We start from the raw sequence: 25,877 nt of genomic DNA, 5'->3' as shown, positions 1-25,877 counted from the left end.
AAGTGCAACTAAGATAAACTATATAGTGCGAATCTGTTGATAGACTGAAAAGCAATCCTTAAAAAGGATCAGTGAATATGAGAGTGTTTATCCATAGGGACATACTGGTTAGAAATTTGTGCTGGCAATTGATACTACTATATTACCACCTATTGAGATACGAGTGTTTTACCTTATTGACTGGAACTTTTCGCTTGCAGGAAAGTGAGATCGCTGAGGTGCTATACAAGCAGGATGTGGATTTGGGCTTCAGCTTGGACCAGGAGGCGATCATCAATGCCTCCTACGCTAGCGGAAATAGTGGAGCTACTACCGCCAAGTCGAAGCTGGAGGATGAGGCCAAGTCCTCGGATCCCTCGATGTCGGAGGGCAACGGTTCCAAGGACTCCAATGTGAACGCCGAGAACGAGGCTACTGGCGCCTCTGCCGACGATATTGAGAAATTGAAAGCTCTGGCAGAGCTTCAGCAAGATAAGGTAAAGTAAAGCAAAGTTCCCTCCACGATTTACATACGGAATTTCACAATATTTACATAGAGATAAAGAGGTTATGGTTATCCAACAGCTATCGAAAAGTGGGCGGGCTATAACCTAACCACCTACCAATAACTACTTTGTTCACATTTATAATGTGTGTTTCTCCATCAAACAGGACAAGGACAATGAGAACCCCCTGGAGGACATTACCAATGAATGGAACGGAATACCCTTTACCATCGATAACGAAACTGGTGAGTTCTAGTTTCAGCAAGTGGATATATGATCTTGTTCAGGTTACATGTGGGGGAAGAGGTCTGCGGTCTGTCCGTATCTTATCTAGGATAATATAATTTCACTTTCAAAAATAACCAAAGATAAGCTCTACAGAAGCAGAAGATCTCTTGGGGAACAAGAAGTTGTTATAACTTAATTATAGATATAGGTACTTTGTATAAAAAGGCAAGTCCTTTGCCAGATAAAAGTACTACTTAATTTAGGGGTTTAAATTTGTATATTCTTAAATGTCTAGTCGCCTATTTGCACTTCCGAGTTGGAGTTAGATAAGGGAATTAAGATATCTACTGGAAATTATTTAAAATAATTTTCAATTTAATCAAATTCTTTATTATATGATAAGGAAATCCTAAAATAATTATATACTGTTAGTAAAATTATGTTTATCCCTTATATATATTTTTGTTAAGGCCTTTTAGTTATTACCAAAAAGAATATTTGCTGATAACAAAAGGAAATAACGAAATAAGTCGAAAGAAAATGGCCTGCCAAAAGATGGCGGCTGCTCTAATATAAACGAAAATGGATTATCCTGGATTCAGTGGGGGCTGAGTTTTTGGGAGTTTGGGTGGCATACTAAAACCTATTGTTGGCAATGGTGTGCGTGTATATTTTCGAGACGTTTATAAATGAATGTAGGCATTTTGAGTTGACAGGCACGAAAATTAAAAGAAAAATGAGCTTTTTTCGCTTGAGCTGTGTGGCAGCAACCCACACCACCCAACACAAAGGCCAAAGCCGATGGCTGCTGCTAATCTGCCGGGAACCGCGCCCCGTTTCTCGTTTCCCATTTCCCAGCCGAGCGGCTGCCTTTCAAACAAACTTTGACACGCACACGAACTTTTATTATTAACCGTGGGGGTGGAGAAGTCATGAGCTTGAGGGGGCCCAAACCCGTCTGAGGCCCCTGAGACTGGGTCGTGCCGCCTTTTCTGGACGGAATGGGACCACAACTACTGAGCCTCAGCCTCAGCCCCTCAGGTCTTGGGGGGCAGATACGAAACCGAATCCAAATCCGAGGCACTGGCACTGGCAGTGGCAGTAAAAGTAGCTGCCACCGCGCGTCGCATCGCCTCGCATGCAACATTTTTCTTTTGAAAAATGAACGAAACATGATTCGCCAAAATAGCAAGGGCCGTACACACGAAACATATAAATAATATATAGGGAAAGAAGTGCTATGTACACCATATGGTATGGAACATGTACATCGAGGGGTTGGCACCGGGGAGGTTCGAACGTGCAAAGGCTCAACTTTGGCCTATAAGCTGTACATAGGCTGATCGAAGACCCTTTTTTGCGAAGTGAAAACAGTGGCGGTGTCAGCAGGGGGATATTATAGGAATATTTCCTTAAGATTAATTTAAAATAAGAATATCTTCAGAGAGGAAAATGAATGGAATGTGATGGTAGTTTAAAATCTGATGAAAGTATCCTAATCAGTTCAACATTTAAAAAGCTTTATCGATTTACTCGTATTCTTTACTTAACCCTTGCTTTCCTTTTTTTTACCTTACCTTTATTGGTATTTTTGTATAAGATGGTCACACTGGGATGACAAATCAGAAAATGTACTTGGTATCGATGCTTTATTTTCTTCCTTATTATAAGGCTGTCAACCTATTTCAGTTAAAAACGTTTACGAAGTAATTGCTTGCGCTAGAACTGAGGAAATATATAAAAATATCCAATAACTAGTTGTAATTGACCTTTAACACCATTGTAGAGCTATTTTATGAGTTGTTTCTTGAGCTTAAATTATCTCCTGGATATGAATCATGTGACAATTTGTGATAAATGTTCTCGAATCCTGCCAACTATCCCAAAGAGTAAGTTTGTGTGTTTATGCCCTTTTTATAATGATTAAGTGATTACATTTTATAGTTTACATGGGCTATTTTGCCATACCCTTTCGGCAAGCCACTGCGTTTACCCTCCTGAGCACTTCCTGCCTCATTCCCCGTTGAACTGCTCATTGAGCTGGGAATTGGAGGAGAAGGAGGAGGAAGTAGCTTCTGTCAGGGACTCCATCCATCCCCTCGAGAACTCAGAGTCGCAAATAGCTGGCCACCATTTTGTGTACCATGGAATAAGGGAGAAAAATATTGGAGGAGGGGGCAGCAGCCCGGCAGCCACCATATTGGATATATTTCCTATTCACGAGCATTTATGCTGCTTATAATGATTGCTTCGTTTGGCCATTTATTAAAAATCCATTGATGCGCGCCCAACTCCGATAGATAGATTCATATCGCATTCACACGCACTCGCCTTTGTCTGCGTCTGAGTCTGGGCCTCGATCTCGGATTTGTGCGTATCCAAATTCCCCACGGATCGAACCCAACGAATCTCCGAAGTCCGTAGCCTTTGGCGGCATTATCTTCTATTGTTCGGCAACCCGAAATAAAACTACTAAAATGAAAGTCATTTTTCGGTTGCTGTTTCAGTAAATGGTGTTTCATAGCCGATACTATTAAAGTCAAATCCTAAGGAAAATTCATAAATTTCATCTTCCTCACGTTCAGGTGAGTTTAGACCGTTGTTCTTCGCTTTTCACAAGCTATTCTTCATTAATTTTGAGCCTATGAAATAAAGTCGTAACCATTCGGTGACATTTTCCCGGGCATTGTCCTTCCAAGGTTGCCTTGTCATGGGGACATGTGTTCCTCATTGCCTTTCTAGGATCTGAAATCGTGGTAATTAAGTTGCAAGTAGCTCTCGGTTACTCATTCGCTTCGCTTTTTGTCGCCTGTCCCTCCAATCAGCTTCGTTTGTTTCCAACTACAGTTCTGATTTTCCACATCTATCTGTACATTATATATATCTCCCAATGAATCACAAATCTGATTACATTCGTTGCCTTTCAATTCGATTTGGTTTGTTCTTTTCCCCCGTTTGTTGTTTATTTTTTTTTTAGCTTCTCAGATCGTTGACAACTTTTGGAGCATGACTTGGCCAGAAGTTTGGCGTGGTATCGAAGAAAAATGCTCTTATTCTCAATTATGTTATAGATATTTTGGTTTTGGTTTCTTTTTCGGTGGCTTAAATTCCATTATGCAATCAGTTAGGCCGCTCTCGTTGCTGCCAAGCTACGCAAGTTTATTGACCACTGGTGACTTTTGTAGAGAGGGGATTTTTGGTGGGAACATAAAACGGAGTTCTCTGAAAGGTTCAAAAGACACGACTTAAGAATTTGTTGGAATATACATCTACTACTGAGAAAATACAGTTTCTAATTTCTTTTAATAACTATAAATAGATACAAAACAAACTTTATAATATCAATAATTAAAGAAAACTATTCATATTTGTAATAATTAAAATATTTCAAGACTAGAAAAGTTCGTTCTTATCTGACCTATAATTTAATTGAAATTAGTTATATTCTTTTCTTGTTTTTCTTTATCAATAATAGAGCACTGGAAACCCGAGTTATTATTTAATTTCCTGGGCATCGATGGGTTCTCGTTGGTAAACATCAAAGCGGTTATTACAAAACATCTGGTGCAGTGGTGCCGATGCTTGTCTCTTAATTCGGTGGCGGCGGTGCACCTACATATTGAGGATCTTCATGTTTTCATCTGTCTGGTGGCCTTCCTTGACCCTCCTTTCCAACTCTGCGCCCTGCTGTTGTCTGGAAAAGCGAGGGAGTGCGGATGAAGAGGGGCCAGAGCGGACCGTAGAAATTGTTCAAATTCTACGTGGTCAGCATTACGCTACAAATTTACAAAAAAAAAAAGGAAAATTTACATGCTGACAAACTAACAAACAGACAGGGCAGAGGGGCATAGGTAGAGGTGCCAGGGGCTGCAGTCCTGACCGGCTTTATTTTTGGTCTGGTCTAGTCTGGCCTGGTCAACGATTTTTTGCTGCATAATCGTATCACTTTCAAGTGTATTCGTCTTGCGCAACCTTCCCCCGCTTCCCCCGTTTTGCCAAAACTAACTGAAAATTGCATAATTTCAACATATATTCGCTGTTTAATTAGCCGCCGTAGTGGTTAAAATACTTGACCCATTGAGTACTCATTTGGCTTTTAAGGATTACGAAAGTTTCGCAATCCCAGAGCTTGATTTCCAACTCCAATTAATTTTCCTATGTTGTGGTATTCAAATGAGGGTATTCAAATGAGCAGCAAGCAAACTCATTCATAAGGTTCATTCAGCTTCTTCGCATTTTGTGGCAACTCATTAACAACAAAAAGTAGCGTTAAGTACAGATAATGTTACCGACTGCCATCTATACACATGTCTGTTAACAATAGTGCCCCCTTCTTCCCTAAAATCAGGCATGGCTTCTTTTAGCCATTTCATTGTTGACACTATCCGAAGTCGCGGATCTGTCCTGTCATAATTGTTGCTCACTGGTTTTCTGTAACAGCTTTTGCTCTCATTTCGAGGTTAGGGTTGCCTTTTAGTGAAAAGTCATTGGTAAATCTCATTTGTATATTGGTTGCACTTTCTTTAACTTTTACTAGCCTAGTTATATGTATTTTTTGCCTGATATATGTGATATTTCTGTACACAGTGTTGGTCAATTTAGTGTTGGAAATTGGTTAGTAAAGCAAAATTATTATAATGTAAAAAGTAAATTTACAATCGTTTTCTACTATGCAAGCAAACTTAAAATATATAATTTGAATATGGTCTGATACCAAAAATGTTTGCAGTCACAGCTTTTTATTGTCTTTCACCGGATACGACTCCGCGTATCTAAGCCCCCTTTGAACGTCCCATCATTTTCTCAATCAGCATCGGCTTCTTCTTTATTGTTGTTTCTTTTTTGCGTCGGCAACAATTTAAACTAATTAAGTTGTAATAAAGCACTCAAGAAACGCTCAAAAAAAAAACATTGAAGAGAAAAAAAATGATTAACCAGGCGAGTTTGGCTTGTTCAATATTTCTGTACTCTTTTTCCTACTGTTTTCTAACAGAGATGAAAAAAATTATACAAGCATCCAATCGAAATGCCCCCTCCTCATCTGGTTGATGATGCTGCTAATTTTTTCAGAGCGAACCGAACCTCAACCAACCAATTTGACTTTTTTTTTTCTATTTGCTGTAGTTTTGGTATTTTGAAGTTCATCAAAAGCGTTTTCGGGCTCTATGGTCTTAGCCCGGTCTATTAGTTCAGTGGCCCATTAATGTGCATATTGCCTGCTTTTTTTCCGACTCTCTTTTGGGTGATTTCATGATTGCGGTAATTGTGTTAATTTTTGGGTAAATAGGTTTGTATTTTTATTTGGCGGTGGAAATGGAGAGATATTAAGTAGGAGCTTGTATTTAAATGGAAGCTCTATTGGGGTCAGATGAAAATTGCAGCTAAATTATGCCAGTTTATTAAGGAATTAACTTTTATATGAAATTATAACTTTAAAAACATACAATTTGCATGTTGTATGAGTTTTCAATAATATTTAATTTGTTAAAAACAAGGTTTCATGGTGAACAGTTTACCTTAGAATGTACCTTCAAAACTGTTTATTATAACCCCTCGAATCAATACAACAAACAACGTCTATAGTTTTCGCCTATATTTTATATAGAACCATTTTATCAACTTAACAAACCAGCTAAGAAAAATGTGTGAGTCGGACTCTGGAGAAAGTACCTCATCGCTATCCTCATTCGTGTCCCGCTCGTCGTCTTCCTCTTCGCGGTTGAGTGATTTTGTGGATGCCAAGACAGAACTGCAGGATATATACCATGATATGAGCACATACATATCGAGGTTTTTAACCCTGATAGAGGATAATGTTCTTTTGAAGGATCTGGAAATGCTGGAGCAACTTCGTACCTTTGCGAGCAAGGTGGAGGCCATTGAAAAGGTGATTTTGCGCAACCGAATGAAGGTGGCCTTTTTTGGTCGCACTTCAAATGGAAAGAGTGCTGTTATCAATGCCTTGCTGCATGAGAAAATCCTGCCCAGCGCCATGGGTCACACCACCAGTTGCTTTTGCCAGGTGCAGGCCAACGGTACGGATGAAGCCGAGCATGTGAAGATCGAGCAGGAAGAGCAGCACCTGGAGCTGAGTGCCCTGAATGAGCTGGCCAGTGCCCATTCTCCGAGGGCATTGAAGCCCAGGACTCTTCTGCAAGTTAACATGCCCAGGAGTCGCTGCTCTCTCTTGGATTACGATGTGGTTCTGATGGATACACCTGGAGTGGATGTCACTGCTCAATTGGATGACTGTCTGGATAACTATTGCATGGATGCGGATGTTTTCATTCTAGTGCTAAACGCGGAGTCCACTGTTTCCCGCGTGGAAAAGCAGTTTTTCAAGGAAGTGGCCTCAAAGCTTTCGCGTCCTAATCTCTTTATACTTAACAATCGATGGGATGTGGCCAGTAATCAGGAACCGGAAATGGAGCACCTTGTGAAGGATCAGCATGTGGAGCGCTGCCTTAGGCTCCTTATAGATGAGCTGGGTGTTTATTCCAATGAGGAGCAAGCCAGAAAAAGGATATATCATGTCTCGGCTTTGGAGGCTTTACAATTGAGGAACGGTTGCAACACGAATCCCACGACACAAACACAAGAGCGATATCTGGAGTTCCAGCGATTCGAAAATGATTTCTCCAACTGCCTAGCGGAGTCTGCTTTAAGGACCAAGTTTGGGCAACACTTGCTAAGTGCCCAGGAGATGTTAACCCAGTTGGAGGCCACTTTGATAAGTCCTCTTATAGTTAAAGTAAGTCAACTGATGAAGGAAAATAGGGAGAGAAGAACTGACTTATATAGGGAAATGGATGATCGAGAAAGGCAGATAGCAGGACAAAGTGAAGCTCTTGAAATGCGAGTTCAGGAACTTGCTGAACTGACAATAGGAGGGGGTCGGTGCGTTTTAAAGGACCAGATCAATAGAATTATACCCTCGGCTGTGCAATCCTTCTCGCAGCCATTTCACCCGCAGTTACCCAGGCAACTTGGACACTACCAACGTGCTTTGAGTGGCCAATTGGATGGCCTCCTCAACGATGCAGTCCTGGAACGTCTATCTTTACTTCTGCAATCTAGACTTTGTGAATTGGAGATTGAATTCCAGGGTCAGCCCACCGAAGAATCCCTAAACTGGGAACTCATCTATAGCGTGGATTGTCAGTCCTATATGCGTGACTTTCAGCCAGATCTAAGGTTTCGGTTTTCATGGGGCATAACTGCCTTTTGGCATCGTCTTCGGGCAAAGCTTATACTGCCCTCCCATCCAATTCAGAATCGAAAGTTGCTAAATGGTCACAAAGAAGCGCCGCCAGCGGCTCCTTTAGTTCACGAGAATCGTTTTCAGATGATTGCATCTTTGGTAAAGTCCGAAGGAAGCATTGGAACCCTATTGCTGAGTGGCCTGGTGTTCCGTTCGGTCAGCTGGCCAGCCGTCTTGGTCCTCGGAAGCCTTGTGGGAACCATGTATCTATACGAACTGCTCAGCTGGACGCCGGCCGCTCAAGAGCGGAGCTTCAAGAGCCAGTACTCCAGGCACTTGCAGCAACAACTGCGGGCGGGAGTGCAGCAGACGGTCAACGGTTTTGAGTTGCAGATGCGACAGCAGCTGGCAAAAGTCCAAAACTGGTGGATAGCCGAAACGGTGGAGATTAGGAATGACCTGGACCTGAGGACCACGGAGCTGAGCACGAAATTACAATCGATGGAAGAGTTGCAGCTGAACTTGAAGAAGTTTCGGGACAGGGGAAATCTGCTGGCTATACGGTTGGGCGAATTTCAAGAGCTCTATTTAAGCAGCAGGTGTTGAAGATTCCGAGAGGGTTTTATAAGAAATTGTTATGTTTTTGGGGGAATGTTTAAATTTGTGTTGGTCTTTTGTTTTAGTGATTTTAAATGATTTAATAAATTTGTAATTGATTTTTAGCAAGTTATAATATGTATATACTCTTTAAATATTACTTTGTTCTTGAAAACTTTGTTATTATCTTCTTATTATGAGAAATCTCCATAATTCGTTATGTATTTTAAAAAGTTTTTAGGTTAACAATATGGTTGTAGCTTCTTAAAGACTTTTTTTTCGACCACAAGCATCTTAGCCATGCAAATTTAAGCAGTTTTTATTGCTGTTGACTGTTTAAATTACTTGATTAGATTGTTTTTTCTTCCTCTTGTTGGCTTACACACAAACACACACACACACACTCTCAAGCTGGGAAACATGCACATGCTGGGAATAAGAACAAGAGAACCAGTTATTGCTTTTTTGTGGAAGACTTCGGGCTTAAACAAAGCGTCCATATTGAAGCGGCCAAAAGCAAAAGTAGAAACACGAAATACAGGCACACACACACACACACACTGACGTAGACAACCCAAGCTGAACTCCAAGCTCCGCCCCTTGCTCACACACACACAGGCGAAAGCGAGTGCGCATAAACAAAGACAGCTCAAAACGGGGAGGAAGTGCCTACGGTTGTCTCACTCGCACTCACGCTCTGGCCCCGACTTGAGAGCGCCATTTCTCTTGCGCCTCTGCCACTGCCGACGTCGACTGCGATGGCGGAGCAGCGACAGCGGCAGAGGCTTGGGCAGCGTTTTAGAATCGTATTCGAATTTTTATAAACGCTCGAGAAACGTTGGACGCTTGACGCGCGCGCAGAAAATCGAATAAGGGTAAAATATATGAAAGCCGATTTCGTGGGCGTGGACAAGAAAAAAAAGGACTCTGCTCCGGCGAAAATTCGTTAACAACTCTGTGAGCCCGGCAAGGTGACGCGGCATTCCGAATCGGACAGTTCAAATCGCTCGTTCTGGCCAAGTCAAGTGTTTCGGCTCTTTTTTAATGCCAATTAGATGATTTGAAAAATTCTCCACGAAGAAGAAATCATCATTAAACTGTGTCAAACATTAACCAATTTTTAAACTATTACGCGTCTCTGCGCATTTGTGCAAAAGAAATAAAGCAAAAAAAAAGTGAAAGTTACCAAATCAAAAATACATACCAAGCTCCAAACTCAAGTGACCATTGTGCGATTCTAAAAAAAGCCCCCTACAATAACCAAAGGCATTGCAAAATAACTTAAACCCATTTTCCACACATACAATCCAAATTGTGCAAAGCAAAAAAAAAACACCAAGTAAAGACAAGACAATAAAAGTCTGTCTGCAACGGAAACGGCAATATCGAAGTTGCGATTGGATTGCTTTTGCTTTGGCTGTTTTTAGTCGGCACGCCATTGTTGATTCTGCAACATTTTGGCTGTCAAAACGTTACATAATTGTCAAAGTGTTTGGCCAAATATCAACAACAATCAGTGCTTTATTGCAACAATTTGTGTTCAATCTGCTCACAAAAGACAACTACAACGATCTATACACGACAATCGACGAAAAAAAAAACCAAAAAGCCAAGACACATTTGACTTTGGCTCTTCAGGCGTTTGTGTTTCTTGGATTATAAACACGAATATTTCATAGATATCGACTGCGTCATCATTGCAGCATCCCTTGAACTAACAAAGGTTCGTAATGTTTTATTGTTTGGTTCGAGATGTGACCGAGTTTCGATTGGGCTTAGTAAAACAGGAATATGGCGCCCAACGTGGGGCCTCTTGGTTAGAATGTTTAAACACATTTTTATTCTTGTTGAAGAAAAGTATTATTTTAGTTGGGGTTAGGATGACTTAAGGTTTTTGAACGGAACAAGGGTTCCATTAGGGATTGGTTCGAAATCTAAAATTGAAAATTAGCAAAGTATGCGTAAACTGTACTTTTTCATCTCCGAGAAATCGCCAATTGATAACCTTTTAACCAATTTTCCCGAAAAGTTTTTACCTCAAGTGTTTTCTCATTCACCCATTATAAAAGCAATTCAAGCCCTATTCAAATCTTCGATTAGGCTTATAATCTATGCAAACAATGATAAGTGTAGCGGCCAATAGCACCCCAAAATCCACTCGTTGTCACCCCTATGAAAATATCAAGTAGCCGTCGGTGTTTAGTGCTCAATCAACCCCATTAGCGGCTCCATTACGAGACGCCCACATTATTCCTTTCTTACTTCCTTCCGTCCTTCCGAGCAAACTGAAAGGTAACCGAAAATTTGACTACCCCTACCATCAAGGCGGTCAAACAATTGTTGGCCCCATCAACGCCTCTTTTGAGCCTTGTCGCCTAATTGCTGGTGACAGTTGACAGTTGCTCCTGACCAAACGGGTGACAAAACAAAGCCCTGCACACGAACCCAAATCGAATAATATTTTCGTTGTCGTTTCGGCCACAATGCGAGCTGTGGAAACCCACGAAACGAGAGACAATCAACCAAAAACGATAAGTAAACAATTCGAAACCCACACGAACGCATACCAAAATTAACGGACCACGAACTGTTACCAAAAAGAAAAAATTAAGTAAAGAAGGGAGAACCCTAAAATAACAGGCTATACGCCAGCAAGCCGAAAAAAAAACATGGCCAGAACAGAAAAGAACGAAACAGGCCCAAAATGGTTGCGATGGAAATTGGGAAAGCCGAAGAGGGGGAATGTGTTTTGTAACCAATCGTAAGAATAACAAAGCATTTGGTAGAATTGTGTTGGCCGGGCCCAGAGAACCGAACTGTTCCATCTGCGATGTTTATTCTAATTTTTTGACCCGACTCAAGTGCCCCGGCAAAGGTCGTCATCGTCACACCACTTGAGTCTCTCTCTATTCCGCTCTTTCGACCAAGTTGCGCCCTCATTTCAGCCTTTTTTTTCGGGTTTTCGTTTGTGCCTTATCTAGATGTTTGCCCACGTCTGGGAGTCGGGAGGAAAACTCTTCGTGGAACTCGAGTCGATGTTAAGTAGTAATTTTCTGATAATGTCGAATACCCCCACTCAGTTCTTGACTTGGATTTTCCTGAGAATTTCCAATGCAAATATTTGGCTGCCATCAATATTTGACCAGAAATCAATTGTCTGCGAGTCAATTGTAAGCGATATACTTGAGGGAAGCTTTCATATTGTTGTGCCTGGGGTTTAGTTTGTGTTTAGTTTAGATATCTCAGAGCTGTCATAACTGATCATCAATTAGGTGGAGATGATGGGGGTGAGACCGCAGGGAGCTTGGGAAATCGTTCATTTATTGCAATATTTTTCAGCTGCTTCCGTCAGACGGCTTGAGTGAAGGAGATCTCCCAGAGATCACGTTTTTATGATTATGATTGATTGACTGACTCTAGTTACTGTCCACTCTGTGATCTCTCCGCTGATCTTCCGAAACTCACTCTCCCACAGGAAAGTGCTACTGTTTGGGACGCTCCTTGTTTACCTTCTTCCCTGCCCCCGGGATATTTCGGGCCTTCAAACTGTTTTTGTAGCAGAAATTGATCACTCTCTGGGGAGTTTCAAAGGTAGTGGGAGTTTCTAAAGAGACGGCCAGCTATCCTATTCAAATGATCAAAATATTTTCCTATATTTTATACGCTTCGATATGGTCACAAAGATCTTCCCCAAGGGAAGGCATTGCATTTTATTTACTATAAACATTCTGGGCTATCAAGAGATGTGATGGTTGTTTAAAAAATGATTGTGCTAAAAATAAATATTTCTTGGTAGCGGAAAACGAGAATTATTGATATTCCCAAAGCTAGATAACAAAACAATATGAACGGAATATTTTCTTATAAATATGAAATCAATAATAGTGCATGAGGTAGAATTTTTCCTTTTATATCATAAATTTCGGTTACATGAGGGTCCATGTATGTATCGATAGAAACTTTGAATTAACTGTTGGCGTTTATTTAACTATCAGAATATTATAGTATAAGCAAGCAATAAATTCAACACTAAAGGGTTATATGAAAATTTTAAACCAGAACAAAGATCAAATCGTTTCCAAAATATAATAAGAATTAGTTTTTTAAAACGCCGTTTCATTTTTCCTTCCCCTCAGGTGAATACATACGCTTGCCCCTGGATGAGTTGTTGAACGACGTACTCAAGCTCTCTGAATTTCCGAACCTCGAAGACGAGGTAAGTCCCTATTTCCCATCTAGTCCCTAGAAAATACCTTATGTATTTCTTCCCAATTTCCCAGTTATCCAACGATCCGGTGGCCTCCACTTCGCAGGCAGCTGCTGCTTTGAACGAGAACCAAGCTCAAAGGATTGTGTCGGAAACCGGTGAGGAGTACCTTGGTTGCGAAGGAGTTCCCAACAAGCAACGTAGACTCGGCGCTGAGAGCAAGGAAACCGATCCGGAGAAGGCTGACGCAGATAGCTTCTCGGTGTGCGACTTCGAGGATCTGCAAAACTCCGTGGGCTCGCCCCTGTTTGACTTAGATGAGGACGCCAAGAAGGAGCTAGACGAGATGTTGCAATCCACGGCTCCGCCCTACCACCACCCCCATCCGCACCACGGCCATCCCCATGCCCATCCCCATCCCCATAGCCACCACCATGCGTCGATGCACCACGCCCATGCCCACCATGCTGCTGCTGCAGCTGCCGCCCACCAGCGGGCGGTTCAGCAGGCCAACTATGGTGGTGGAGTCGGCGTGGGCGTCGGCGTCGGAGTGGGCGTGGGCAGCGGCACGGGCAGCGCCTTCCAGAGGCAGCCAGCTGCCGGCGGATTCCATCATGGCCATCACCAGGTATGTGTGCATCGATCGTAATCCTCCCCACAGACAAAAAAGGTATATTTATTTATAATTTGATGCGGATGCTCGGTTCAAGTGCTGCCATCCGTCGAGCGCTCCACATACTTACATGGGTACACATGTATGTACATACCCTACGGAACGTGAGTGTAGGTACAACTGGGGTCAAAATAATAGGGATTTTAAATGAGACTTAAAGGAGTTCAGAACAGAAAGAAAAAAATTTTTTCTTATTTTGTGTCTTAAAAATATTGTATCTTCCTAAGTAACTGAACAGATCCTAAATTGTTTTTATTGTTTTATCGAAATTATTTTTGCTTAGAACTTTCTTAAGATACTATCCAGTTTAATTTTAATTTACGAAAATTTCCAGACTATAAAAACTTACATTTTGACCTCAGTTGTTGGGTTATAAATGTACATATGTAATCATTCAAGGATCATTCGCACGTCGCTTTCGTTATTCTTGGGGCTGCTTCTCCTCGTTTTGGAGTGGCTCTTTTCACTGTTCGGTGTTTTCCTTCTTCGTGATCTGCCTTCCATTTCTTCTGGTTCTTCACGTGGCCTGGCCAGCTGCCCCGGCCTTCAGGCCCCATCTCCCTCGTGGGGTGTTCTCAAGCACTTGATCTTGGGGCTGCTCTCTTCAAGAGTCGGTGTTGTTGCTGTTTGTACAAAGCTTCAAATCTGGTTGTACATGCTTTCCACCTTGCCCCCATTGTATCCCCTCACCCCAAAGACATATGCTTTTATTCCGTTTCCAGCAACAAGTTCGTCAATCAGGCCCCCAGTCTTCTGGGCCTCTCTTTCCTGCACTCTTCATTCTTCACTCGTTTTTTTTTTTTTTTTAGCAGTTTCTTGTCGGTCTGACTTTTTTGTATTATTATTTTTTGGCTTTTGTTGTAACTGCTCATCAAAAATGTACGCGAAGAGCAACAAAATTATGATTGTGAGGCGAATGCGAGCAACGTTAAAATAATAGACATACGTACGAACATACAGATCTAGACGTTGTTTATATTTGAGGTACAAGCTGTAGTCTCCCATCTTGGTTTTATATGTACCCTGACTGAGCTGCTCTTCAGTTTTGTGAAGTTTTCTAAAGATCTTTCTTAACCCGTTTCTCTCTCACTCTCCGTGTGTTTACTTAGCAGTTGTTTTCGTTATTTCTGATCTTGTTTGGTGTCTTTTGGTATTTCTTGATTCTTCACGATTGAGCTGGATTTGAATACATATATACATTCAGGTATTTAAATATCACAGATACATAAGTAATACAATTTTAGAGGTAAATAACTTATCTAGCTTGATTAACTTGTTTTAGAACTTGATTATATTATATTATACCATCGTTTATTGCTTTTTGTCACAACAATGTAATCTCGTCTCGTTCACACAATTTATGCTCCACTCTTCGGACCCTTAAAAACTAATCCACCACAAGTCTGAGCCAAACAAGTGGTTCCTGAATGAAGGAACAACCTTTGACCTGCCTAGTCTACCCAAAATAAAAAAGACGACTTCCTTACAGTTGACAAAAGAGAGACAGTACCATAAAGGCGAAGCAGTCATGAAGTCAGCGGCAATTACTGTAAAGTCTTTCCCCGGTAGCAAACTCTCATAAACCCGCAAAGCACCTCACCTAAAAGGAAAACCACAGCGGTCAGCCTGAGTTGGTGGATTAGGCTTAGTCCGGCGTGTTTGATGTGGTCCGTTCGTTTTTACAGTTTTTGTGAATGCCAGCGGGTTGCCGGTTCGGCACTTGCCAAAGCCATTTAATGAGCCAGATGATCGGTTATTCGCAGGATTCCTCAGAACCACTGTCGGCCAAATCCTTTGCCGACTCTCTGGGGGGATTTTCCATCCCGTTAAACGGAAAGTGTCATTAGGCGGCCTTAAGCTTTGTTTTTCCAGCACTTCTTCTCTTGATCCTAGTGCGAATAATCATTATGCAACTTCCTGATCACATTTAATTTGCCATTTGCATTCATTGATGATGCGTCTCTGTGATGTGGTGTTGCTACCTGCCCTCAGGTGTCGTTATGGCGATCTATGACTGTCTATACACAGAGAAAAATAAGTAGGGTAAAATACGATAATAAGTTTTGTTATGATATCAAGGCTTAATGCTTTATTTTTCTTAGAATTCTTTCAGACGAGATATTTTTATTGATAGTTTATAGAAGGAAATAGTACAACTCCTAGGAAAAGCAATATAGTAAATGGTCTGCAACCAGTTTCCAGTATAAATAAATTATTCTTAGTGATGTTTTAAAGGTGGAAATAGTGCAATCCCTATAAAACACAAATTCTAAATGATCTATACCCATTTTAGCACTAAATTGTAATATATTTTCGTGTGTATCTCCTGCTAATTGCAATCACTAAGCCAAGCTCTTGAGGCATTGAGTGCAAAGTGGGGAGGTGAAGGTGCGTTCATTACGAACACTTTGTTGTTGACGATTTTTTTTTTGCGCAGAGCCTTTGTTTTTTTGTGTCGCTTGCAATGCGCCACTTGACTTTTCCGCATGGTGCCGAAGTGTTTATTGAATTCGGTGGCACTTTGCGGCGGTGCCTGCCCTCCAATTTCCCCTCCGCAGCTTGATTGCATCTTTTGAGCCCGCTCGGCGGTAGCCCCTGCAATTAAATCCCCATTTAGCGCGCGCGAATTACAAAAAAATTTATCTCTTAATGTCCGTCCCTTGCCCCCTGCCCCTGCCCCGCCCCCTTTTTTACCCCCTAATCGCCCTGCACGGCTTTAATTATGTGAATTTTAAATATTTGCAAAAAGCTTAACGCTGAAAAATCAGCGCAGAGCGAGTGAAAAAATAATAATAAAAAAAAACTTTATTAATTATTTTACAGCATCTCTGTTTTGCTTTGCCTCGCTTCTGTGTTTTTCTTGGCTGTAGTTTTTTCCCCCCGATTTTTTGCCGTACGATTTTAATTCAATTTATGTAAACAGTTTGATGGCTGCGGAGGCTTAAGTTGCGACTCGAACTGAGAAACTCAGACTGCGGCTGTCATGGGACTCGATTTGTGCACACACATAAATCAAGTTAATGACAAAAAACCCACGAAACTACCGCTCAGGTGTGATGGCTGGGGTCTTGAGGGGATTTGCCGGCCGTTGGCAACAGGGACTAAGTGTAAGCCATAGAATATCGGTGGTTCCCGGTTCACCATTGACGGATTGGGGATTTCGTGGAAATATATTTAACAAATATCGAAAATTAAGTGCTTGTTTTACAGATTAAACAACGATTTTGGGAATGCTTCATGTCGTTTAATTAAAAACTTATTTTTCATACTAAATGCACTTGTAGCTGATTGCTTTGAACTCCCCCTTTATTCACGTTCATGCACTTGTGTTCACTTAATATATATTTTGTTGATGAATGGCATTCCATTAAATTAATTGTTAACACATTTGCATCATGTTTGATATAAAAATGATCAATGAGCTCTGATATAGTCTATAATTAAATAAAAAATAGTTATTATAACAACTATTATTATAATTGATTAAAAAATGAGCATTTAAAGTGAGTTATTTATATTTTGTATATTGTAGTATAAAAGAATTAGAAGATGTAACTCCCTATAGACCAAGTAGAAGAAATAGACCTAATCTAGCGGAACCTACATGCCAACAGTTAATGGGATCGGTAATAATGAAATACTCTTAAATGATGGTAATTCCCCTATCAAATATGCAATCTAATGCATCTACCGCCCCTTTCTTGATCGCCTGTAACGGTTGAGGTTGAATTAAAGGTTCCAGAGAATAGATTCTTGGGCACACACAAAAAACCCCTAGACGATCTCACTCTCCAGATCGATACATGTGTGTAAGGAGATCGGCTACCGTGTCTAAGCTGGCGGTTGGATTTGTTTGCGTGTGAAGCGTAACAAACAATGGCCAACACCAGAAGTTAATGACAAGACAGTGACAATTCAAATTACACATGCGCATTGCGCGCACTCACAGATACAAAGGTGCACAGATACAGATACAGATGCAGAGCGACTGCAACTGGCTGAAGTGAACGCCCAATGCTCGACGATGGCTCCTACCTGCCGTGTTCGACTTACCTGTTTGCGTTCAGGAGCGTGTTGAGGCATTCAGTAGATACACATGCGCATGGCGAGATACTCGGATACACAGGTTGTTTGTTCAGCCCGCACTCACACATGGCAGAATGCATCCATCTCCGAGTATCTGTGTGCGTCGCCTTGGCTACTGTCATTCCGTCAGTCAGTCAGTTGGTGCTGGTCAAACGACAACTCAACGTCAACGCGCAAAGGAGTTCGATCGGAATCCAGAATTCTTTTGTCGGAATTTTCGTTTCTCGCCTTCGATCCCTATCGGCAATGTCAGTGTCAAAGTGCATCAGCGTCAACGTCAGCCAGATATAGGTGGTTCGGATCGGAACGTATCGGATCTCATCTCTGAAAGATCTTAATTGCACATTTAGCATTAAAAACAAATTGGTGCCGCTAAAGGAATTGATAAAGGATCGCAGTTCGAGTTCGAGGAATATTGTTATTGGAGTGTGTGAGTTTTGTGGGGGGGGGAGTAAAATGCCATATTATATATGGCGATATATACCTTTGCAATTCGCCCACGCTGTGGCTGCGGAATTAGTTGAATAAATAAATAAACCGACCCGTAATTAACAATAACAAAAGGCGGCCTAATGAACTCATGGTAGTCTCACGATCCCCGGCCATCAGTCAGCCAGCCAGCCCAAGATGCCAAGACTTACAGAGCCAGCTTTTTTTTTTCTTTTTTTACAGAGGAGTCTTAGGAAAACAGAAATAAAACGAAAATAAAACTGGCCAAGACCGCTGGCTGGGCTGCGAACCCCGAGCACTTGTCAATTTGAAAGATACGAATTTCATTTCAATTCCATATTGATCGATCTGGCAGTCAAATCGCCAGACCGATACATTGTGCACGTTTTTTGGCTTACACAGAGAGACGGAATCGAAGTCGGAGTTTGGTTTTGAGTTTGAGTCTGAGACTCTGACAGCCAGGAGATTGTTACTTGTAGCGCAATTTGAATTCGGTTTATTGTCTGGCCGCGTTTCTAGAGAATTCCCCTGGCGGATGATTGATCGGTTATTGAGTTATAAGTTTCGTAATTCCGAACCCTTCTCACCTTGTTAATACATCAACGCGGCTAAGCGACGAGCGCCGAATTAATCAATGTCTCTTTGTCTTCTCCACTTTGCAGGGCCGCATGCCACGTCTGAATCGCAGCGTATCGATGGAGCGTCTTCAGGACTTTGCCACCTACTTCAGTCCCATTCCGAGCATGGTGGGTGGGGTGTCCGATATGTCGCCCTATCCGCATCACTATCCGGGTTACTCCTATCAGGCGACTCCCTCAAATGGAGCACCGGGAACCCCCGGCCAGCATGGTCAGTACGGAAGTGGCGCCACGGCTCCCTTGCAGCCGCCACCACCGCCGCCACCGCACCACGCGGCAATGTTGCACCACCCGAATGCCGCCTTGGGCGACATCTGCCCCACTGGCCAGCCCCACTATGGACACAATCTGGGCTCGGCTGTCACCTCGAGCATGCATCTGACCAATTCCAGTCACGAGGCCGATGGAGCAGCCGCTGCTGCCGCCGCCTATAAGGTGGAGCACGATCTGATGTACTACGGGGTGAGTTGTATCTATCTTATATAACTGGACATTTATAACGATTTTCCTAACTTTCTGTAGAACACCTCCTCGGACATTAACCAGACGGATGGCTTTATCAACTCTATTTTTACCGACGAGGATCTGCACTTGATGGACATGAACGAGAGTGAGTTCTTACAACTTTCTATTTATTATACCTTATAATTATCAAGAGAGGTTAGTTTTAGTAAGGCACAGCCAACCTAACTTTGTTACTTCTAAATTAAAAATTTACCAGGTACCCTCCATAGCAATTATCCATTTTATAAACAAATCTGATTTTGATTAATATGGCTGACATAGAAAATTTCATTTTTTTGATCGATTAAGTAAACTCTAAAAAGAAATCATTAAAGTTAACACTTTTATTATATCACAATCATACAATTTTCTAATTTTTATTGAATCATTAATACTAATTACATTTCCTGCAATTTACACAATACAATTACAAATAAATGTTCTATTATTCATATATTCTATAGTTTAACGAAAATCAAAATAAGTACATATTATATAACAACTATAGAGTTCTTAGCTTTTACCTAACCCTTATAAACTTAAATTTCTCTCAGTGCTGAGCTTTTGAATCCCCCAAAAAGTTCTGTTAAATTATTAATAAGCTTTGGGGTCCGTTAAGTGGAATGCGCATTGTTGGCGGCTTCTCCACCCACTAGCCACTCATCGCGAGAGAGAGCTTTGACTCAAGAGCCGCGACTCAGAACGAAGCGAAAAGCGCGTGCGCAAGCAGCGACAGAAAAGTATCACTCTCACTCAAGCACGAATTCACTCACCTGGTGAGCTTTTCCTTACATTTTTTTTCACTGTTTATCGTTCTTGCGCGATTAGCATACAAAATTCGTACAATTAGTTCAGAGTTTGGTTGAGTGAGCGGGGGTAGAAGAGAGCGGGCGCTCAGGTTTCGCGACTGCCACTCACTTCGGACGGCGAAAAGCTAAAAAATAATAAATCCACTCCACTCAAGAGGCAGGGCGAAAAGCAAGGCGAAAAGAACAGAGCGCGAGGCAGAGGCAAATCAGTCGAACACGAACAATCGAATCCGATAGTAAAGTAAATATTAGAACCGACACCGACGCGACTCGAAAAACCATTAAAAAAATATACCTACATATGTACACCCCCACATATACGTATAGAAAAATATCACAACGCGCAACGTGCCGTATACTTAATGTAATTAGCATAACCAAATTGATAAAAAACAGTGACGCATTTGCCAGCAGTGTAGAATATACATATCGGAATATATACATATATCTTCGAGTTTAATTTAGCAGCATCCCAAAAACGGTGAAAGCAATTCAACAGGTGAGAGTGATCAGAGAAATAGATAGATAGATAATGCTCTGGATCGGATGGTTGGGGTGGTTTTATTTTCGGTGCCCGTGCCCCTTGCCAAAAAAAGAGCGAAAGCCCTCTAAAAATTTTACTTGTGACCGCGTAACAATTTTTTCATTAGTCATGCCGCACGGTGATCTTTGTTGCTGTTTCTGATTCTGATATCAGCGGAACGTTCTTTTCTCTCTCTCGAGCGGTTTCTATATCTCTCATTCTGCCCGCAGCCTAATGCCCGCTCAGCAAGTTTTTTTTTCCTTTTTTTTTTATTATTATTTGCCCGCCTGTTTGCTGTTTACTATTTTTAAACTGCTGAGTCATCGCTTTTCGAAACAATAACGTTAAAAAAAAAAAAGCTCAAGAGCATAGAGATGAGGCGTATGAATAGTTGCTAATATCTGCGAATTCTAGGGGGTTTGGGGTGGAGTAGTCTTGAGTACGGGAAATATCGCAAGTGGGTTAGGTTCCACCGAAACAAAGACGTTCTCAATTTGGATCTTTGTATTATTTTTACATACTTTTTTTTTTTTTGCACATCGCGAAACGTGTCACTGGCTTTAACGGTTATCTTTATGGTTTCCGTTATGTCTTTTGCGCTCAATTCGTCGCTGATAACTCTCCTGTTCGGTTACAGTGCACTATCGATATGGGGAAATCATAATTACTTTTAATGATTATTACATTAGTTGACATAATTGCTCATAAAGGTTACATTTTAAACTTATATTCAAGGAAAAACCACTTAATGCTCTTAAATTTGATTCCTAAACTTTTCTTCAAAGTAAACTGAACTTGCTATTATCGGTAATACATTTCTGTCTATCTTAACTAACTAAATCTATTCAAAACACATTCAAGTGCATAATGACAAGGAAAGTCTAAGGAAAATGTAAAGGAAAGATTAATTTACTATCATAGTCAATAATTTGTAAAAGATTGCCTTGTTTATAAAAGAAAACTTCCATTATAAACAGCGTTCCCCGTATTCATATACACTTCGTGCTCATACAAAGTATCGCATTTTGTCAAGTCATCAATGTTTATGGTTTAAGCTTTGACCTTGCTCACAGAGGGTATAAATACATGAGAGCTTGCTCCAATCAGCTTACGAATTGATTTGGCTAATTAACTGCAGGCGCGCAATAATGTGAGATTGCACATGGAGATTACGTGTTTTTGGTGAGACCCAAAAAGAAATATGTATGCCTCTTTGTTTTTCGGACTCCGTGTGGACAGTGATTAGATATAGGGAGGCAGATCTGACTCCTTCTTATCAGGGAGGGCCAGAAAGATGTGGAAATGTGGCCAGGTATTTGCGAAACAGCGGAAAAAGGTGGCAGACGCACACGAGCTGCTCCTCGCACACACTCGTTCCTTATCGCCCGATAAGATAAGTCCCAGTAAAATATGGAAAATGACTGTACAGTTTTTTTTAGTACTTCTCCTTGCTCCGAGCGACCGGAATGCTAGTCGTAAATTTGTGCTGAATAATCGAAGCTGCGAGTGATTCAAGACGTGCCTGGCGATAAGGGCGAATCTCTAACAAACACGGTCTACGTGAAGTGGGTCAGCCCAAAAATCAGCAGCACTAGTAGGAGAACTAGTTCTTCTAGCTAATTTAGATCAATATTGCAGCACATCATCAAATTCAGCGCTTCTTGGTATGCATTTTCCATTCCAACGATTATAACAATAAACCGATAGCTCAATTGAGTTAGCTAGGAGGTTAGGAGGTACGTTGTAGAGTAGTTAGTTTATTTCTTTATGGGTTTACAAAGATTCTTTTGTATTGGTTAGTATGATCACTGATCAGTACCACATTTGACTTGATTCTGTTTAGGCCTTTGTTTATATACTGGAAATAAGATAGATAAGCATTAAAAATCCTGTTTATTTTATTATGAACTATACTTACTGAACTTTTCTCCCATTGCAGGCTTCTGTCGCATGGTGGACAACAGCACCAGCAACAACTCCTCGGTCCTGGGCTTGCCCAGCAGTGGACATGTCAGCAACGGCTCTGGCAGCTCGGCTCAACTGGGGGCGGGAAATCCGCACGGCAACCAAGCCAACGGAGCTGCAGGCGGCGTGGGCCCAATGAGCGGCTCGGCTGTGGGCACCGGAGCAGCGGGCATGACCGCCGATCTTTTGGCCAGCGGCGGTGCAGGAGCACAAGGCGGTGCGGATCGCTTGGACGCGTCCAGCGACAGTGCTGTCAGTTCGATGGGTTCGGAGCGAGTGCCGTCCCTCTCCGACGGCGAGTGGGGTGAGGGCAGCGACTCTGCCCAGGATTATCATCAGGGCAAGTACGGCGGCCCCTACGACTTTAGCTACAACAACAATTCGCGACTGAGCACAGCCACCCGCCAGCCGCCTGTGGCGCAGAAGAAGCATCAGCTGTACGGCAAGAGGGATCCCCATAAGCAGACCCCATCGGCTCTGCCGCCCACAGCTCCACCAGCAGCTGCGACTGCAGTCCAATCGCAGAGCATTAAGTACGAGTACGATGCAGGCTACGCCTCGTCGGGCATGGCCAGCGGTGGCATCAGTGAGCCAGGAGCGATGGGACCCGCTCTGACCAAGGACTACCATCATCACCAGGCCTATGGCATGGGAGCCAGCGGAAGCACATTTTCCGGAGACTATACAGTACGACCGTCGCCCAGGACTTCACAGGATTTGGTGCAACTAAACCATACCTACTCGTTACCCCAGGGAAGTGGCTCCCTGCCCAGACCACAGGCTCGCGATAAGAAGCCTCTGGTGGCCACTAAGACAGCTTCAAAGGGATCGAGTGCCGGCAGCAGCAGCAGTGCCGGCGGAAGTAGCAGCAGCTTGGAGGACGAGCATCTGACACGCGATGAGAAGCGTGCCCGATCCCTGAACATCCCCATTTCTGTGCAGGACATTATCAATCTGCCCATGGACGAGTTCAACGAGCGATTGTCCAAGTACGACCTAAGCGAGAACCAGTTGTCGCTGATCCGCGACATTCGTCGGCGTGGAAAGAACAAGGTGGCTGCCCAGAACTGCCGCAAGCGCAAGCTGGACCAGATCCTGACCCTCGAGGACGAGGTGAATGCGGTAGTGAAGCGCAAGACGCAGCTCAATCAGGACCGCGATCATTTGGAGAGCGAGCGCAAACGCATCTCGAACAAGTTCGCCATGCTGCATCGTCATGTCTTCCAGGTGGGATTTTATTATATTTAATAATCATAACATAAACTAATTAAATTGTTTACTCTGAAGTATCTACGGGATCCCGAGGGCAATCCCTGCTCACCGGCGGACTACAGTCTGCAGCAGGCTGCCGATGGCTCCGTTTATTTGCTTCCCCGGGAGAAGTCCGAGAGCAACAGCACGGCCACGGCTGCTTCGAATGCAGTCTCGTCGGCTGGCGGCGGAAGTCTGAATGGCCATGTGCCCACCCAGGCGCCCATGCATGGCCATCACAGCCAGCATGGAATGCAGGCGCAACATGTGGGCAGTGGCATGTCGCAGCAGCAGCAACAGCAGTCGAGGCTGCCGCCTCACTTGCAACAGCAACAGCAGCAGCAGCATCATCTGCAGTCGCAGCAACAGCAACCGGGAGGTCAGCAGCAGCAGCAACACCGCAAGGAATGAAAGTACCTGTTGCGAATTGCCGCAACTAAGAGTTGGTTCACTAGCTTCCAGCGCGAGCAGCAGCATCGATCCGAGCAGCAGCAACAGCAGCAGCAGCAACAGTTCGATTACCGCTACGACATGTTGAACAATAGTTACCTGTACTACTAAGCGGCGACTTGGTTATTCTTTTCCTGAACTAGCTGCCACGTGTTGCTGGCAACATTTGATGCACCTGCTGCTGTCGGCCCATTGGAGCTGTCCCCTCATTCATCGCACCAATCCTCCCATTTATGGTTTACTCATTTAGTCAGCATGATTGTTATTTATTTTTTAATTAATTAATTATTTGAACTCGTCCAGAGTTCGTCTTGCAAGTTGTTACCCCTTCCGGAGATCGCATGCGAAGCCTTCTACTTAATTGCAATTACTAAAACCAATACTTGTGATAAATCAGTTCTTCAACTATGAATTCTTGGCGCCCGCAGAACGCAATCTGACAGACAAATGCACAGAAAGAAAAAGAACCGAAATGAATGTAATCAACTATGCTTGAATTGAATTTGTAAATCAGTAATCCGCTCACATTCACAAATCCACTCATCCGTTACTCATCATCGCGTCGTCCAACAATATTTGATGGAGAAACCGTTTACATCTCTATAATATTAGCTTGTAAAATATGATGGAAGGAGAGAAATTGTATAAAATAGATGATAGGCACAAAAACACACACAAAACGATTGTAAAGGTTGGAAAATATTGCTGGACATTTCATGAATTACGCCCGTAAGACACTTAGTCGTAAGCTATCATCTAGTGAGAGATCTACCACAGCGGTACATAACTGTAAATCGTTCTAAATTCATAAGGCATTTATCGAAATCCCATACACAAAAGTAACACAAATTAGCGTATCACTTCGAGCTAGCACTTAGCATCTGTAAATACATAATTTAAACTTAGCTAACATTTAATAACCAACCAGCGCTAGGCTACAGCAACTAAGAGTGTGCTAACACACCTCAAAGAAACTAAAGAAAAAACTAAAAAAAAAAGAAAGAAACGGAAACAAAATCTATACAAAAACAATTGCCCTTGCTAGGGCGGCCCTTTAACAGTCCTGGTAACGGTCTAGTAGATAAGCGATTAAGAGATATTAATATTTAATATTCTTAAACATGTCCTACAGCATAAAGAGTTTAACTTTAAACTAAGCTACAGCTATGCGTAATGATAATGCAGATACAGATACGATATCAACTTAAACAGATCCGATACGAAAACGAAACAAAAATCTATTGTTAATGTAGGCATATGTATTTTAATTGTTGTAATGAATTTCGCGCACCATTGAAAGTCGATTGTTGCAAGTCGAAAAAGAGAACTACGAAATTCAATAAAAAGGCGCAACTTCAATAAAAGAAATTATTTGTTGTAAATTGAAATTGAACTAATTACCTACTATTGTACTACTACGCCTACGGACATATAAATTAAATTAAAAGAACCCCTTCGTATATTCTATTAAAATAAATTTTGATTAAAAGAGTTGTTGGAATCCTGGGATTGCTATGAACAGCTTTCGAGGATTTCCAGACACCCTTTGACCAATCCCCTGTACTTGTATGACGCTATATATTTGTGTATGTTTCATATAAGAAATTTGTATGCTTTAAAAATGATAAACTTTTCCTCAGCTAAACAAAGAAAACGTCAAAATTAAAGAAAAACCTCTACAAAAATAAATAAACTTACTGTTGTTTTTTATTGGCTTGATTTTCTCAAAATGTTTAATATTCTTCGCCCGGTAATTTGATACCCAAATAAAACGCATCGGTTTGTTCTTTCTTTTCATCTTAAGGTGTAT

The 25,877-nt window shown here is 42.0% G+C and overlaps 2 protein-coding genes across 5 annotated transcripts in view; both read left to right on the top strand.

Moving 5' to 3' along the window:
* Window positions 1–25,762, top strand: part of LOC119550788 (segmentation protein cap'n'collar) — a 43,549-nt gene extending 17,787 nt beyond the window's left edge. For 3 of the 4 annotated variants that reach the window (XM_037859731.1, XM_037859723.1, XM_037859739.1), the window contains 8 exons: window positions 201–476; window positions 652–730; window positions 12,648–12,727; window positions 12,792–13,346; window positions 18,590–19,027; window positions 19,088–19,175; window positions 22,341–23,593; window positions 23,654–25,762. In XM_037859731.1, coding sequence (XP_037715659.1) covers window positions 201–476; window positions 652–730; window positions 12,648–12,727; window positions 12,792–13,346; window positions 18,590–19,027; window positions 19,088–19,175; window positions 22,341–23,593; window positions 23,654–24,028 — 3,144 coding nt within the window. In that variant the 3' untranslated portion in view covers window positions 24,029–25,762. Of the gene's footprint in view, window positions 1–200; window positions 477–651; window positions 731–12,647; window positions 12,728–12,791; window positions 13,347–18,589; window positions 19,028–19,087; window positions 19,176–20,079; window positions 20,378–22,340; window positions 23,594–23,653 lie in introns of those variants that run through there. The other variant, XM_037859747.1, reaches the window with a different exon arrangement.
* LOC119550815 (transmembrane GTPase fzo) lies at window positions 6,270–8,644 on the top strand. The gene has a single exon (XM_037859760.1). The coding sequence runs from the start codon at window positions 6,355–6,357 to the stop codon at window positions 8,518–8,520; it is 2,166 nt and encodes a 721-aa protein (XP_037715688.1). The 5' UTR covers window positions 6,270–6,354; the 3' UTR covers window positions 8,521–8,644.
* Window positions 25,763–25,877: the final 115 nt, after the last annotated feature.

The sequence above is a fragment of the Drosophila subpulchrella genome, chromosome 3R, assembly GCF_014743375.2.
Source record: "Drosophila subpulchrella strain 33 F10 #4 breed RU33 chromosome 3R, RU_Dsub_v1.1 Primary Assembly, whole genome shotgun sequence".
NCBI classification, from domain to species: Eukaryota; Metazoa; Arthropoda; class Insecta; order Diptera; family Drosophilidae; genus Drosophila; species Drosophila subpulchrella.
The sequence above is the reverse complement of the archived record's forward strand: the minus strand, read 5'-3'. Positions and strand labels throughout refer to the sequence as shown.

What these genes read in the sequence shown, in the direction of transcription:
- LOC119550815 (XM_037859760.1), top strand. Translation starts at nt 6,355, where the DNA reads ATGTGTGAGTCGGACTCTGGAGAAAGTACCTCATCGCTATCCTCATTC.